We start from the raw sequence: 17,774 nt of genomic DNA on the forward strand, positions 1-17,774 counted from the left end.
GACATGAGATCTAATCTGATTATGCTTTCTCTCTTTGGGGAGAATGGGTTCCGTTTTAAATCATTCTTATTCTTAGAACGAGATTGAGAAGGCACAGTGCATATAATAAAGTTAGTAAATATAGATTTAATACAACTATAGATCGTATCCTGGGAAAGAGATATAGTTCATCACAGAGGGATCAATGCACCAATTGATTTATGCATTGGGATTTGTTTGGCAAAAGTGCTCTTAATTTGATTTTGCAAATAACCTCCTATGCTTGAGCTCCACCATTGTTTCAGCTCATCTACACAAAAGTTTGAATTTAAGATACAGAGTTGTTCACTCCATCTCTTAAATTTCACTACAATTGAAAATAGCACTTTAGTTTATGACAAGGAAAAATTACAAGAAAGATAAGCCAAGCTTTTGGCGCTTAAGGTGTGCTTATTTAAGTTAACCTAGCTTGCTTATGTTTTAACTTGTTGATTGTTCTGAGGTTGTCATGATAAAGTTAACTTGTGTAACTTTGCAGATTGGAGGAGCCAGTGAGGTCAAAGTTAGTGAAAAGAAGGACATAGTGACATATTAAACATTGTTGGCTAAGTACGTGTCTTCTTTGAAAAGCAACACCAAAATCATTTGAAAGTGCCCCACTTAGCTGATTTGATGATCGGTGTACTGAAATTAGAGACAGGCAAAAAGACCAGCCATCTTCTGTATGCAAATTGCCTGAAAAGGGTCTCATTTCGTAGAAAAATAAGATCAGGTCACCAATTGTAAAAAAATGTAAATTTGGGGTTCAAAAGTGTATTTAAGTCATTTATAATATAATCTTAAGCTAGAATGGTTATGAAAAGCCAAGATTAGTGGCTCGTGGCTAATGGGTCTCGTAGCGGCATGCGGTTCTGGCAAGAAATGGGGGTTATTTGATATGGTGAGACATCATATGGAAGTGGTGTTTGCTAGATTGGCGGAAAATTAGGAATTGGTGAAGCGACTAGGAATTAGAGCGTTGAGCCTTAAAAAGATGTGAAGAAGGACATGATATGCTATAAGGATTAATCTGAACCTTTAATTTTTAATAAAATTAATGGTCTGAGATTTGGAGTTAACTTTTAAACTTACTCCTGGAGTCAATAGATCCATCCCCTTTATCCAATGACAAATCAAACAAACTTACACTTGTTAGTTATTGGTTTATCCTGACTTGCAGTTTCGACAAGCTTATAAATTGCATATTTCTTTTCCTTATTATAAAAAATTATTAGTTTTATATAAAAAAAAAAATTGTATGGAAGAAAGAGAAAATAAAGAAAGCCACTATGTTATCACGTCATGTTACAGAGACGCAATCAAACTAGATGGAGGTTGATGCCAAACCCAATGTTGCAAACCATCTCGAGCCGCTTGATGAGCCAACATACCCGCAACGTGGTTGTCCTCCAACGAAATAGGAACAATTGTGGCATGTAATGTTTGTGAAAGAATTATTTTTTCTTGATTATCTAGTAGAAACAAATAATATACATGATTTTATAATAATCAAGCAAACTTATATTGGATCTCAGCAAATTATGTTTATATTAGAAACTGCATCTTCAATTTGAAAAGAAAAGATGGGGAAAAAAAAGAATCTAAACAAAAAACCAACCCAGATAAAGACACCATACTAGAAAAGACTAGTTAAGATGTGCAGATACAGTCAATTCACCAAACTCAGAAGAAAATGTAACAAGCTCATAGTAATCTTTTCCATGCTTTGCACGTCTAGTTCTCTATTCAACTTAGACCCATAGACCAAGTGCAGAAATTTCAGCATCGCCATCCAACTCTACTTCCAGTTCAGCAACAAAGTTTCGATTCTCCTCATTGCCCTCCAACATATTCCTCACAGACCATATCCCCCATTCTCTGAGGGAAGGATTATCTACGTCAGTAACACACTGCTGCATGAGTAGCAGAATTCCATTCCTATGCCGGATTTCATCTTGTGCATGCTTCCTTCCATACACACAATTGGCAATGAGTGCAACTATGTCTCGCCTAAAGCCCTTGTAAGGGCATGGTTTTGAGGAATGAAGAGCACCTTCTTGGTTCTCAAATTTCTTGATTCCTTCTATGATTATTGCTGGAGGTTCAAGATCCCGAAGCAAAGACAAAAGAAAGTCTATGAGGCCGGAAGATAATAGCGCATCAACAACGTCTTTGTGATCCTCCTTATTACGCCCCCCACTACATTGAGCACAAATGTCCCTCAGTATAGTAAGAGTGTAGCCAAGAACATCAACAGCTGCAGAGCCAGTAGGAAGAGTAGACGTGCCTCTCCCGGCATGCTCAAGAACCCCAATAGACTTGTTAAATATTCCAAAAAGAAACAATGCAACATCCTCTGAAACAGCAACGTCTCTGGTACGGTCATTCAAAATTCCAGATAGAATTTGCAAAAGAAATGCTTGTTCAGATGAAAACTCATAATCATTTAACTGGGTATCTTGACCGATAGGAAGTAGCTTAGAAAACAAGACAGGAAACTGAGATTCTTCAAAGCAGATTCTTGAAAGAAGCAACTTTATCCAATCCTCATCAACACAGGCTAAGTGCAAGAAACAAAAAAAAAGTTATAAAAAGATCATAACAGGTATGAAACTGACAGCAGCATAGAAAACAAAATTATATACTACTCACAAGATCAAGTTATAGCATGATCTGAAAACCTAAATTTAAGAAAGCCATTTAAACAAAGACAGGAAAAGGAATAGGAGGGACATCCCAAAACTAAAACTATCTATCTATCCCTTGACTCAAAGGACTAAACTTTTGGGATAATTGGGCAATTGTGTTAGAAATATATAATATAAAAGCAGTTAAGCAGGATAATTGGTTATAATAAAGCACACAAGTAAAAGTAGTAATATATGAACTGACCAGAAGAAGCACTTCTGAGGATTTGTGCCATTACATGGCCGCCATCATCACTGCAAAGGTCTCTGAAGAAATCAGCACTTCCATGACAACAAGTATAAATTAGCATACACAATGGATTACAAGTCTCCTTGGTGGCAAGAGACAAAAACCCAGAGGGATAAAGCTCTTCCCAAATAGCACGTTGATGGTGGTTCCCAGCCAAGGAAACATTGGCCAGAACATGCAGACCCAAGCAAACCAAGCCATGGTTAGGGGGGTCTGCAGAATCAGCATGTGACCTCAAAATTCCAGAAACAACAACCACCCCACCATGGTCAAGGAACGAGTTCTGGTTCGCAATTTCCCCAGCACACAAGTTTCTGAGGAGCTTGAAACATAAAGAGAGAACATCATCATCATGATTATTGAGTGAACGAATTATACTCAGCACTGCAGGGAGAACAAGGTCGAAACGCCCAGCATCGGATTTGGAATTGCGAATGAGAATCTCTAAAGAGTCTTCCAAATTGGAGGAGTTAGAAGCACGGAACAGTGATTCAAGGGCTTCTTCTGAACTCGCCATTGAAATTGGAAGCAGAATCGAAACAAAAATTGGATTTTTATCGATAAAATTAGGTTAGGGTTTCATTCTCCCTTACTTCTATATATAGTTTTGTTTTTTCGTGGGAAACACTCTTCCCTTCTTGTACTTGGGCCTTCCTTTGGGCTTTCAATTATTTTAGGATAGTGTTACATACTTTGATTCATACTCATAAATTCTTTTCATATCTTGTGTTTTCTAAATTTTATTAGGGTTGATTGCAATATAAGTCTCACATTACTAATGAACAAGAAAAAAGATCAAGGAAACCTATTGGAGAAGTCTCACGTTGCTTAGATTAGTGAGGAGTGAGAGGGAGAGTCCAATGCTATATATATGGAATATGGATCTTAGGCTCCTTATTTCAACACACCAAAACATCAAGCAGTAGCACCTGAAAACACTTTAAGTTTATATTTGTGTTTTCTTTTTCTCTTATGCTCTTGTTTTAGAGTATTGTGAGATGTAGTTCAAATATTCACCTTGGAGAGTGTGGGTGTACTAGGGTCATGGGGTGGTTGAGAGTGAAGTCTAGTATGTGTTAACAATTTTCACATAGTGTTTATTCTCTAGTTGTCGGTTTTGACAACGACCGTAGTTTTTTCTCCGGTTTTGTGAGTTTCCACGTTATATTCTTGTGTTGTTGATTGCGCTCCTGATTTATTTTACTTTTTCAGCTGTGTTATTTCCTAACAAATTTAACGTGTTTGGTTCATTGTGTTATGCAACCACACTTGTTTCTAAAACAACAAAATTTTCTCAAAGAGTAAGGAAGTGTCATCGCTCACATTGTTATCGCTGCTACCACTACATACAATGGGTACCAAAATTTTCTCAAATTTTTCTCAAATTTTTTTTTTTGATAAGCCAAACTTGTATTAAAAATTGGAGATACAATGGGTACCCCAACCTTCAATACAACAAGAAAAAAGAAGAAGAAAAAAGGATATAGAAAAGAGTACATAAATTAAAGAAACAAGACAAGTAACAGGAATAGTCCAACATAGAAACAACGCCATCCATAACCTTGAACTTAAGGTAGGTAGGTTGCAAATTGCTGTGACACACCAGACTCCAGAGCAATTCCAGACAGTTTGCTTTTGTTAAAATTCAACTTCAATCCAGAACAGAGCTCAAAGCACATGAGAACACATTTCATAGTAATTAGATTCTTAATAGAGGTCTCCCCTAGAAAAATAGTATCATCAGCAAACTGTAATAATGAAACCACCACATCTCTAGAACCCACCTTATAACCTTGGAATTTATGTAATTGTTACCGCATTTAGAAATAGCTCATTTAGACCTTCCGCCACAATAAGGAAAAGAAAGGGAGCAAGAGGGTCCCCTTGCTTCAAACCCTTTTCCATCCTAAATTCATCACACGGGCTTTCATTCACCAGCACAGAAACAAAAGTAGAATTGAGACAACCCATAATCCAGCTAATCCATTTATCACATAATTGCATATGCCTCATCATATATTCTGTTGGAATCAAGTGTCAGAGTCAAGTCCCACATCGGAAAAGCCAAGGTTAGAGGGAGAGTATATAAGAAGGTCGACCCATAAACCTAATGCCTTAAGGTTTTGGGTTAAGATGTGGTGTCCAAGATCTCCTTGGTGTCTCCTCTCGGCCTTGGCCCATGGGTCCTCGCTGTGACTCTCCCCAACAAGTGGTATCAGAGCCGATGGTTAGTGGGACCATGACGGCTCCTTGTGTCGAAAGTCTTCATAGCAGTGTGGCTAGGCGACGAGTTCCGTTGGCAGCGAACGGCGGTACAAGGTGGATAGCTTCCGCAGATGGGAGGACCATGGGTGATGTGGTTGAGGGACTCACACTTGAGGGGGTGATTGTTGGAATCAAGTGTCAGAGTCAAGTCCCACATCGGAAAAGCCAATGTTAGAGGGAGAGTTTATAAGGAGGTCGACCCATAAACCTAATGCCTTAAGGTTTTGGGTTAAGATGTGGTGTCCAAGATCTCCTTAGTGTCTCCTCTCGGCCTTGGCCCATGGGTCCTCGCCGTGACTCTCCCTAACATATTCCAAGAACCCCCAATGAACTGAATCATAGGCCTTTTCAAAGTTAACTTTGAAAGCAATAGAAGGACGCTTCTTTAGTTTAGCATCATGAACAATTTCATTAACAATTACAACCCTGTCCAGCACATTCTGCCCCCCCAATGAAAGCCAATTGACGCTCATCAATGACCTTGTCAAGAACACATGCTAATCTCGTAGCCAACAGTTTGGAGACCACCTTGTAGATACACCCAATTAAAGAAATCGGTCGAAATTCATTCAAGTTCTAAGGAGAGCTCACCTTAGGGATAAGGACAATGAAAGAAGCATTACAGTATCTAGGCCTGCCCCCCGACACCAAAATTCATCGACTACTCTATAAAAGTCACTCTCCAAAAGGTACCATAATTTTTGGATAAATTTGAAATTAAATTCATCCGGACCAATCTAGAGGTACTAAATATCCTATCTTTCTAGGCTTTAACAAGCACCATGATGACTTGGGTAAATATTTGTTTCTTTGCTACTTCTTTTTGCTTTGGTTAATTGAATAGAATCATATTCTATCGGTGATATCCTAGTTTGTATCTAGTCCACTATTCATTCTCAAAATCTAATGAAGACTATCATCAGATACTAACAAATAAAAAAAAATGTTATTCATAGATTTTGGTTGTGCTGGATTACTTTGTGTGCAGTGTGCTTAGCATCTTACCTTCTAGGACTAGGAATATGGAGAAGCTTGTAAACATAATTAAGGATCATTTTCCTTCCAAGTCCATTCAATTTTGTTGGGGCTATGACAGTTAATTATTTGAATGTTTGAATCGGTTTACCTGTTCAAATTATTTCCCTGAGGGACCAAGTTAAAGAGATGAATTCATAGATTCTTTAAATTAATGTTATTTTTCTGGTTTATGTACATTCTTTGTTTCTTAGTATTTTGGATCTGTCATGTGGATTTTGATTCTATTATATGGTTACACAACCTATATTTTTCAAGATAGATGAATAAGGTCAGATGTTGTAACCTCTTTCGGTTCTTTACTTTGCAACTATCAAGGCCACGTTTTGAAGAGCTTATTTGAGTTTATTTGATAGCATAAGCTCTTATATCAGTGTTTGGGAGAGCTTATTCAAACAGCTTATGGCCTACCATAAGCTGTTTTGAGCTTATTTTCATAAGCTATTCAAGATAGCTTATGAAAAAGAGCTTATGCTTATATATAGCTTATTTTCAATTTATTTCAATAAATATTTTAAAATAGCTTATGAATAAGTGCTTATGTCATAAGCGCTTAATTAAGTTGTGTTTCCAAACGGGGCCCAAATGTGTCACCTGCTGATGCAACTTTTAGGAAAATACTACAAGCAAATTTTATTTTTGATGCACAATGGTGACAATGAGAATTAAATTTCTAATTTTATGAAAACCATCCAAACCACTGATATTAACTCAATCGTTAAGATTTTCCTCATCTAAAACAAGGAATATAGTTTAGAAGATTAGTTTTAGAATCAAAGCCATTAATGAAAAAATCAACGCTAGTGATTTTATTAACTTCATAGTTACTGATACACGTATTCTATGACATTCTTAACCCTTGATTTTTCAATCAATAACAATTTTTGCATTTGTTCCTTTAAAGTGGATCCAAGAGTCAAATTCAAGGTATTAAATCCTATCCAAGAGTCAAATTCAAAGTATTAAATCCCAATATTCTTCGGCTAGAAAACTTGGACCAATGGACAGAAACAATGAGTGCAGAACATAACCATTTAGTCAATGTTGAAAGTAGAAACATCAAAGGCTAGAAGATGGAGGGACATAGAGCTGAATCTAATAAAAAAAGCAACCTGTCCAATTTCTAACCCTTATTCAATAGAAGCATGCATGAAGGTACTATACAATGGAAGATGTTCAAGGTAAACTATAGAATGTTGCAGTGGAAAATTTTAAGAATGATGATTGATTTACTTTTTTCATTGAGTTTTTTTTTCAAACAACCAAAAATCACTTGAATCCAGTTTATGTCATCTTCTCCAGATGTGCTTTTCTAACCTTCTCACAAACAATCCATTCGCAATCTTATATATTTGTATATGTTCATTATCTATAGTGGGAACAAAACAATTCAATAACATAGGAACACTATTGTGTCAGTGAACCTTGAAAAGCAATCAAACCCATATCAACAATGCTGTATAGCAGGGATTATGCTATTGCCATATTGCCAGAACCAATGGACAAAATTCTAAACCAGTGAACCTTGAAAAGCAATCAAACAAAGCTGTATAGTAACAATAGAATTCAGTAGCTTATCAAAAAAAAAAAACCATAGAATTCAGTAGTCATCCAACACTAACGTTTTCACCAATTTCTCAACAAAATCTTGCAACATGAACAAAGTAACCAATAGAATCCTCACAGCATAGTAGTACTCAGTCATCAAGGTGCTGCAACAGTATAAAATATTTATAAGTTTTAACATCGGAAGGAAAAAGTAATAAAACAAGTAATGAAACTTAAAACAAGTAATGAGACTTACCCGATAAGAATGAGCTCATCCCAGAAAGCAATGACTCGGGGGAATGTGCAGTACAAGTGATTGAGGGTTTACCCTCAAAAACAATAACCCGGGTAGCAAGATAATTTGCTATGCTCATATTATCCTCAGCCACAAAAGCAGTTTTCTTTGCACCAAGAAAAAACTTCTTCACGACTTGGGCAACAAAATTGGCCTGTTCGGGACCAAGATGTGTACTCAGGCCATCAATCACATAGATGTCAGCTGGCTGTTTGGTGTACAAAAGAGATGATCAGAAAACGCTAGAATTAAGGTACACATAATCTTCAACTAATAAAACTTATACTACCTTTCCAAGACAAAGACATAGAGCAAGTTTCTGCAACTCTGCACTTGAAAGTTCCATGACTTCTTGGTCCATTAACTGATTGATAAGAAGTGGCTCCATAACATCTGATACAAACTGGGGAAGAGTGCATGCATCAGGAATCTGCTCATTCAGCAAGCATCTGACAGTTGTTGGGACTTGGAGGTCAAACATCTGAGGCTTGTATGAAACATTAAACACAGGCATCTTCACATCCACAGTGTCAGCCTTTAACAAACCAGCCTGAGATATACAAAAGAGTTAGGTAAATACATTTCTGAATTTATTAGACAGTTAATAAATATGACTAAAAAAAATATACCAGCATACGAATAAAGGTCGTCTTTCCGGTGGCATTCTTTCCCAGCAGCACAATCACTTCGGAATCGCTGAATTGCCCCTCAACAACACGAAGCCTGAACCTTCCTAAAGTGATGTTCATTGCTGGGTATTTGTAGGTACCCTCCTGAATCAACAGCATTCATAAGAAGCAGAATAAGCAGAAACTTCTGACAAATTATATATTGCTGGACATTGAATTAGTTAAATGTGTGAAGTTCCTTGACAACTTCTGAAAATGGATTACAGGCTTAGGGAGCTTCATACTCTAAAGGGACATGTTTAGTCAGTGGTGAAGCTGAAGAGACTTGCCATTGAAACAATTCAGCAGCACTATACAGTTTAAGAAGCTTGGAGAATTTTTAAGATGAACTGGTTCAGTGTTTTTTTGAGAACAGAATCACATATTATGAGGGAGAAAGAACCAAAGATTTTACTCAACCTATCTCTAAGTTATAAGAAAAAAAATCAGTTAACAGTCCTATGAAAACTTGAATGGCTACTTGGTTACTCCCTTTTCCCATCTATGGTATGGTATTCTCTTTGCATACCAAATAACATATATCTATTTATTATTTATTAAAAGAGAAGTGTGGAATCAAAGTGTAGCCATCTCATCTCTTTTTTCCCCATATCACCCTATATTTTCCACATCACATATAACTCTGTGTTACCTTTCCCAGATCTAGCAATTCTAGAACACATTTATATCCTATAGTTACTTTTTCACTTCTCCATAGTATTATATGATTTATATGTCAGTTTATTTATCCTGTTACTTCACTTCTACAAGGTTATTTTAATATGCATGTGCAAAATGCAGAAGAAGCCGAAACTAACCTTGTCCTCATTATTCTCACTTTCGTTGAAATCATCAGCAACCATGTTGTTTGGTTCAATCTCAGTAGCAGCAGGTGACTGACAAAGCAGAAATGGAAGAATGAAAACAAACAGCAGAAGAAGCAGAAACAAGTAATGGAAGAATGAAAAACAAGTAATAATGTTCCCTTAATTTCTGAATGCTATCACTTGAAGTAAACTAAATATTTTTCACTTGTCACTCGCGTAAAACATAAATCAAACTCCACAATTATTTTCTTAATGCTATTTCACTATCACTTGAAGGAAACAAGACTCTGTTAGGTCACCTGTGATGGAAGATATTTAATTTTTTACCTATAATTTTGTTTTCCTCTAGTTTAGATTTAACATTCACCATTTCTTATTCCCATATCAGGTAAACTGATTTTTTTAACTAAAAATTAAGGTCGGTTTGCCCCCCGTTCTAATGTTTTTAGTTCTTTTTAAATATTGAGCCCTTTACTTTCAGTCTCTTGCATAAAGTTCTACTGGGTTTAGCCCTTTTTCACAAAATGACACCATTTTAGTTCTTCATGTTAGTCTTGTTCTGTTAGCTAACTCATCAATGTCACACTATAATAAGATGTGATAACAGATGTGAATTTTAATAGTCTGGATCACCTAAAAAGAATGATATTAATAAGAAATGCCAACTCTCTCAGCGACTCCCGCTAATACCACCATCTTAAAATTATCGCCCAAAAGAACCACCTACTATTGATCTGTGCAAGAGCTAACCAGAAAACACTCTTGTACAACCCAAATTAGAAATCTCTGCCTTTCATATACACACTCACAATAGTTATTTATCTCTTAACAAACTACATCTAATGTAACAAACTATATCTAATGTAAAAACTATATCATCTGAATTATCATCCAACAAAAGCATGTTCAAAATGGAAGAATCAAAACAAGTAATGGAAGAAGCAGAAACAAACCTTCACATTCTCCATGTTGGTTGAATCGGAGAGTAGCACTGAGAAAACGCTCTGAGAAAATGACTTGCTCAACACGATTGTCAATAACCGTAACCTATATATATACTCACACACTGAACTATACCATACCACTAACCCAACCCAGCCCATGTGATGTAACCAATTAGCCTATACTCACACGCTCACACAACTCACTCACTCACTAACCATACTGCTAACCCAACCCATGTGATTAAGGTAACAAATAAGCCTATGCTACCTATGGTCATCATTGCTAGCTAGTGTGGTGAGGTGGTGTGTTGTGTGCAGAGAAAACGAATAACAATCCTAACAAACTTCACAGGTGTGTGAGAGAGTGTGTGTGTGTGTGTGTGTGTGTGTGTGTGTGCAGAAAAAACATTTCCAGCTCAAAATTAAATTTAAAATAAGTATAAATTTGAAAAATTGAGGTCCCTCCAAAGCACGGCGTCGCCGGCCGAGGTTCACCTCCGGCATGGAATGGAGGCGATTGGTGGCAGCATCTCCAAAGCCGGCAGCGCAGGAGGCCCATGTGATGTGAGATTGAAGCTGTTGGAGGAGAATTAATCGATGACGGTGGGGTGGGATTCAGGTGGTTCTTTTCATCTTCTCTTCGGTGTCAAATGGTTTAGAAATGGGAATCACTTTTTGACAAGGGAAAATATCTGCTGTGTCCAAATAAAGGGATAAATATCAAAATTATTTAGAATAAATGGGAATCAATAGGGTCACGTTTTCAATAAATGCCTTTTAAAAACCAAAATCATTTTTTTTTTTTTGTGGTTTTCAATTTTAAAATAGTTGTTGTCAACTTTGTAAATTCGTCATAGTCCCGACAATTATCAACTTTGTGAGTTCATGACAATAGAACAACATGATAATCAAGGAACCATGTACCACTTGTGGTAGAGTTTTGATGTTACCTATTGGCAGTTGTGACAGCGGAGGGTAGTACAAACGCACCCTAAAATAACTTTTCCAAGTAATCTCTTCCAGCTTTTTTAAAATAAAGATTTTTTTAAAAGCTCATGAAACAAACATAAAAATGCTAAAAAACTTGTAGCAAACGCACTCTAAAATAGCTTTTCTAAATAATCTGCTTTCAGCTTTTTGTAAGATAATTATTTTTTGAAAAGCTAAAACAAACATAAAAATGATTTTTCTAAATATAACTTGAAACAAATGCACTTAAATTAACTCTTTTGTCATTACTTAAAAAAAATTATTTTATTTTTTAAAAAATAATTGATTTTATTTTAAGTGATTTTGAAAAGCATAAATTTTTTGTAAATTTTTCAACAAATAAAATTGATCTATTGACTTTTCTATGTGGCATACCGGCTCTGGAGGTAGACATTTGTAGCTCATGGAGATACATTTACTGCTTTCCAAATTTTCCTTTTGATAAGCGTTACTGCTTTCGAACTTTTTAAATTAATCATGATTCATTAGAGTTAGATTCTATTAGTGCAATAGTTCATGGAATCAATTACTAATTTTCTTGTATGTTAAAACTAATCCACTAACTCTAGGCTTTACAACAATTTACACCTTTAGCAACACTTCAAAACTGTTGGATAAGATACTGAAAGTGTTGTCTCTAAACTCAAAGGTTACACTTTTTAAGTGTTAATTAAAGTGTTAGATATGCCTGGGGGAGATTTACGGTGCACAATTGAATGCTTGTGTAAGGTTACACAAGCTATTTTTGACCTGCAATAGCAGGTTTTAAAAAAAAATCAAAAAACATATATACTAGTAAATTAGTTAATGAAGAATTAGGTTAACTATCCTTAATTACTTCACTATCCTCTCTCCCCTTTCATCTCTGAAAAATGCTCTCTGCCTCTGCAATTATCCATTTCCTGGATCTGAATTTTGCAATGTTTTTCTGGATCTGGAGTGGGGTTTTAGGCAAGAAAACATGAACCTTCAACTCCAAAATTATCATAACATGTCTCTACTATCTCATCTCATCCATTTTTTCAACCCCATAATCTTAATTTTGTGCAAGTTTCACCGGCAATACAAATTATGCAATGCTTACATCTAGAACAATTCCTGAATATAAACCAGAGCTTCATTTATGAAAACTATGACCACAAAATTGAACAGATTTGTATCACGATTAACCAGAGATATATTTTACAACCAACTTATGTCAAGGCCACCATCAATTAACTTATTTTCCCTCTCTTTTTCTGGAATATCATTGAACATCAAAAACCTACAGGAACATAGAGAATTTTATGAAAGCTATTAACCTAATAACCTCCGTGCAAATCATCTCATGTGCATAGGAAAACTCAGAAACCCATCATTGTGCCACCGCCAGTCACCGCCCCTCCCTTCCTCCAGATTTGCAGAAGCAAGGGCAGCGTAAAGGCCAAATACCGCCACAAGCACCAGATCTGCAGGTACGGTTGCGGTCCTCGACGCCTCCACCACCAGATCTGTGGTCTCACCGCAACACAACCGCTGAGAAACGAAGAGGACACGACCCAGGAAGGAGAACCACCGCAACTTCTTAAACACACACACCTCCACGCAGATCTGAGACTAGAAGTGGAGGAGAGAGATGGAAGGCGTCGAGGGAGGAAGAGGGTGTTGTGGTCGCCAGAAAATGCGCCGACGGAGGAAAGAAGGAGATGAGGTGGGAGGAAGAGGGTGTTGCTACAAGGGTTTGTGAGCATGGCACGTGAGTGAGAAGGGGTGGGTGTGCACTACTACTCTCACAAGATATAGATATAAACATTTGTTATTAAAATAAATTTATTTATTTTACAAAATTACAAACTTGATAATAATATTAATATGATACATTATGCCTTGTTATGGCCTAAGGGGCTAAACGAATACAAACTCTCTCAAGATATAGATGTAAACATTTGTTATTAAAAATTTATTTTACAAAATTACAAACTTTATAATAATATTAATATGATACATTATGCCTTGTTATGAGCTAAGGTGCTAAACGAATACAAATGAGTTAGACTCACTGAGATATGATGGATGGGATATAATAAAAGTAACAAAGATAACAATTTAACTACTTTCGCTATCACAATGAATGCCTCTAATTTATGAGATATTTGTTGTATGATTTTTTTGTTATAAGAGGAAAGCTTTTTGTTTTGTATAATTGAAAGACAAGAGAAAATTTATTTTTATGTAAAAAAAACAAATTTATCAAATAAAATTTTTTGGGCCAAATTAAGTGACCGGTATCAATTTCAAGAGCCCTCCAAAAGTTGATGGAGCCCACTTCTCATCCCTCTTTTCCCCTTCCCTCGATTTCATATCTCTCCACCGCTTTCTACTCAATAGGCCCCAAAATGGTTAATCAATTTTGAAATATAACCTCTTGACCACAACACAAATAAAACAAGTGACCCAAAACACGTTATCAGTAGAAACAAATAATATACATGATTTTATAATAATCAAGCAAACTTATATTGGATCTCAGCAAATTATGTTTATCTTCAATTCGTCCATGAGGTTTCAGATAGATTTTTTTTTGGTACATATGAGGTTTCAGATAGATAACGCAGTTAAACAATAACATCATTGATAAAAAAATCAAACCACATATAATAAAAGAAAGAACAGATCGATAAGCCAACATCATAAAACAAAAGAGAGAGATATTGCAGAAAGAGCATCTCTGACTAATCCAAATTTGCAAGGATAATCTGAATCGCAATATGAAGTGGGCAGGGTTTGCTCAAGTGATGGACGACCACTTAATACAAGTGTCTATTAGGTCTTATTGGAGATTCGGTACTGTTCGGAGACACGAATATTGTATTCCTTCCCATCCACTCTTTCACAAAACAGCACTGCAGGGATTATGCTATTGCCAGATCCAATTGGCAAAATGTTTGAAGCTTCTTAAACCTGTCAAAGTAGAAGAACCTACCAAAGCCATCTATATCATTCCCAAACAACTTAGCCCTTTTCTTGCTTGAGTTCTTCGATAAGAGAAGATAATTTAGGGAATGGCAACAGTAAGCTGAAACAAGTGAATATATCTATATAACAATGGTACAAGCAGGGTGGAAATTCATCATCAAACATTGTCTGCATATAGCTTCTGTCATAAATCTGATCCGAGTTATATGCTAACTAAATAATTGAGTACTCGTTCTACCCCTGAAACCAACAAATCGATGACAACCAGCCACAGCGTAACTGATTCAGCAGACAATGGACAGCTAAAATCAAGTCATGTCTTCAATATTAGCCCTATCTGAGCTGATCCAACCAAATTGGTGACTATCAACAACTATCATTGGATAATAAATCCACTATTCATTAGAACAAAAAATGTTGGCTAAGTAACAATGATATTTCAGACATTCAAGTGAACAGAAAGCTCAAGAAATCTCACTACAATAGTTAACAAGGAATGACATCAATGATAGCCTATGTAGCTCAAGGCATAAGAATACATAAACCATAAATCAAGATCAACAGTTTTGACCAGCTGCTACTAAAACTTGTGATTTGTTAAAATTATGGATCAAGAGTATCAGAAGCAGACCACCAAAATCAACATCCTTGGCTGTTTACCCTTGCCCCAAATCGGTTGTCATACAATACAACTATCCACTAATCATTTAAAAGAAGATCATAATGAAAGCATAGTTGATAGTTTAACCTAGACTATGAATATTAGGACATTTCTCACTGTCAATGATAAACAGTGCTGAATGAGACTGTAATTGAGCCTATTTGGTTTAAGGAAATGGTTTACATTCCCATTTCCTATTTTCACTTCTAATTACAAAAATATCACACTATTTCCATTTTATTTTCTGCTATCAAAGTTGAGTAGGAAATATTGAAAAAGAATTTGATTGTTATGGTACTTTTGAATTAAAAGAAAAGCAAGAAATAGAAAATGTTTTCTCAAACCAGACTAAGTCCTAATTTTTCCAGGATTTTGTCCATTGGAGAATGAACCAATAGGTCTAATACTAAAAAGGATTTAAGACATCAAAGCTGAAAAAGGATATCATTCAAAGTATAGAATGCTGGAAAACCAAGAATAAGCTGTTTTACCTAAAAGGTTTTGATTCATTCACACCTAACTCTCTCTTCTATCTCATTTTCCACTCGCTTTCTCTTCTTATCTCTCTACTTTTCCCATGACACCATCTATCATATCTCACATTTCTTCCTTTATCTCTCTTGGTGGAGGTGGGACTGGAGTGTGAATAAATACTTATTGTTACCTAATCTCTCCCTCCTGATAGAACTGCCTTTCCATAAAAGTCAAGAAAGAGCACAAATTCAAGAGTCCTTCCTTCAAAGGCAACCCTGAATTCTTACTCAGCTTGCGTGCCTCTTCCCATTTGGGGGTCAAAAAACTACTTAACTTGCAAAGCATCACACAAAACCAAAATTTTGACAAAAAATGTCTTCTTGTAGCCAATCCCACAATCAATTGAACTTGGCATTACATTATACAGGCAATGGGTTTGCAGCAACTATACTTGAATTTTCTTTTGCCAAGATCAATATTTAATCAATCATTATGTGAAAAAAATAGCTTATAACTCCAAATATTTTTTTGAGCAATGAAATGACAACTGAGAAACTTCTATTTTTGTCAACACTATCACAATATAAACAAATTGCAGTAATGAGCAAAACATTAGAGAGCTACTACTAAACAAGGATTGTTTCAATCAAATAGTAGCATTTAAAAGAACAAACAGATGAAGCACTACACAACAACAACAAATTCAACATACAATCTATTATCATTAGTCCTTCCACAGTTTTACACTATACCATTACATCATAACAAAGAAAATCAACTTACAAATCAAACCCACTAGCAAGAAGCAGGTCACTCTCCCTGGATCATACATCCAAATTCTCCATCTGAATGCTGCTCTTGAGAGGCACATACTCTCCAAGGTAACCACCAAGATGGTCATGCAAGGCACTCTTATCAATCCCTTGATGATGATAACTCTTACACACATAGTAAAACACACTCTGCACCAACAACCCAACCAAATTCACAATCACCAGCACACCCACCAAGAACCCACCAACCACAATCCTCGAAAAAACCCCATAACCATCACCACCATGCACCACCACCACACTAAACGCCCCTCCAATAATCCCACAAATAACCAAATACCCACAAACCAAAACCGCAGCATACCTGACCCTCCCCTTCAACAACTCATAGCTCTTCTTCATAGCAGCAAAACCATAAAGCGGTTCCAGCACCGACACCACACTAGCCAAATGCCACAAAGCAGTAATATAAACATGAACACCAATAAACAACACAAGCATAGCCAAAACAGAGAAAAGCATCAAAACCGAATTCTGGGTATCCAACGCAATGATGAGAAGAACAAGAGAAAGCACGAAAACAAAGTTGTAGATAATCATCAACAGAGACACCCAGAGGAAAGTAATGAACAAGCGCTTGAAAACTTTCGGTATAGCAGAGATGGTGTAGGAAAAGGACACAGGCTTTGAAGTGTAGAGCGATGCGACAGTGAAAACAACAGCTGCTGTGGAGAGAAGAGAGAAGGCGAAGAGGAAGATGAGGTAGCAGAACTGGATGAGGAGAAGGAGGGTCCATTCGTGGGTGGTTTGAGAAGGGTCATCGAAAGGGGATTGAAGCTGGGATATGATGGGGTGTGTGAAGAGAGAGTGAGCGAGGATTGCGAAGCTGAGAGGAAAGATGAGGGTGAGGGTGATGAGGTAGAAGGTTTTAGGGGATCGTTTGGGGATTGAGATTGATTCGGTTAAGATTGTTGTGATGGAGAGGAATTGAAGCTCTTCTGGTGCAAGATCCATGGTGGGTTTTGGAGAATGATTCAATGGATTTGATGAATGAATATGAATGAAGGTTCAGATTTGCATCGAAGATGACGAAGACGAAGATAGAAAGGAAGTGGAAGAAGATTGATTAGGGGTATTTTGGGGTTTTTAGAGGGACACGTTTTTAATACTATATGCTCTACACACACAACACAAGGTATCCAGATGTTGAAATTTGACCATTCCAATTTCCACCTACTGTTCGTATATTATAATTTAGGGTTGATTTTTTTTTTTGATTAGGTAGTATTTCTGTTATTTTATGTGGAGGTTGAGTTTTAAATATGATGATTATCTTGAAATGAAAACTTATCTTAAAATAGATAAAGAATTCTAAATATTGATA

General features: G+C 36.3%; 3 protein-coding genes and 1 non-coding gene across 4 annotated transcripts; all 4 read right to left on the reverse strand.

The window, feature by feature from the left end:
• Window positions 1–1,494: 1,494 nt before the first annotated feature.
• Window positions 1,495–3,537, reverse strand: LOC130713703 (uncharacterized). Its single transcript, XM_057563503.1, has 2 exons — window positions 2,911–3,537; window positions 1,495–2,578 (listed from the first exon to the last, which is right to left on the reverse strand). Exons 1-2 carry the CDS (start codon window positions 3,470–3,472, stop codon window positions 1,770–1,772), a joined length of 1,371 nt encoding a protein of 456 aa, XP_057419486.1. The 5' UTR covers window positions 3,473–3,537; the 3' UTR covers window positions 1,495–1,769.
• Window positions 3,538–7,700: 4,163 nt separating this feature from the next.
• On the reverse strand, window positions 7,701–11,233 carry LOC130715532 (ABC transporter E family member 2-like). The gene is made up of 6 exons (XM_057565642.1): window positions 10,547–11,233; window positions 9,585–9,662; window positions 8,728–8,871; window positions 8,388–8,648; window positions 8,060–8,306; window positions 7,701–7,967 (listed from the first exon to the last, which is right to left on the reverse strand). The coding sequence occupies exons 1-6, from the start codon at window positions 10,694–10,696 to the stop codon at window positions 7,960–7,962; spliced, it is 888 nt and encodes a 295-aa protein (XP_057421625.1). The 5' UTR covers window positions 10,697–11,233; the 3' UTR covers window positions 7,701–7,959.
• A 2,810-nt stretch (window positions 11,234–14,043) lies between these two features.
• Window positions 14,044–14,147, reverse strand: LOC130716423 (small nucleolar RNA snoR27). The gene has a single exon (XR_009012036.1). It is a non-coding gene; the product is annotated as a small nucleolar RNA snoR27 (small nucleolar RNA).
• Window positions 14,148–16,319: 2,172 nt separating this feature from the next.
• Window positions 16,320–17,521, reverse strand: LOC130711888 (uncharacterized). The gene has a single exon (XM_057561661.1). It carries the CDS (start codon window positions 17,402–17,404, stop codon window positions 16,442–16,444), a length of 963 nt encoding a protein of 320 aa, XP_057417644.1. The 5' UTR covers window positions 17,405–17,521; the 3' UTR covers window positions 16,320–16,441.
• Between the last annotated feature and the right edge of the window lie 253 nt (window positions 17,522–17,774).

This window comes from Lotus japonicus, chromosome 4 (genome assembly GCF_012489685.1).
Source record: "Lotus japonicus ecotype B-129 chromosome 4, LjGifu_v1.2".
Lineage (NCBI taxonomy): Eukaryota > Viridiplantae > Streptophyta > Magnoliopsida > Fabales > Fabaceae > Lotus > Lotus japonicus.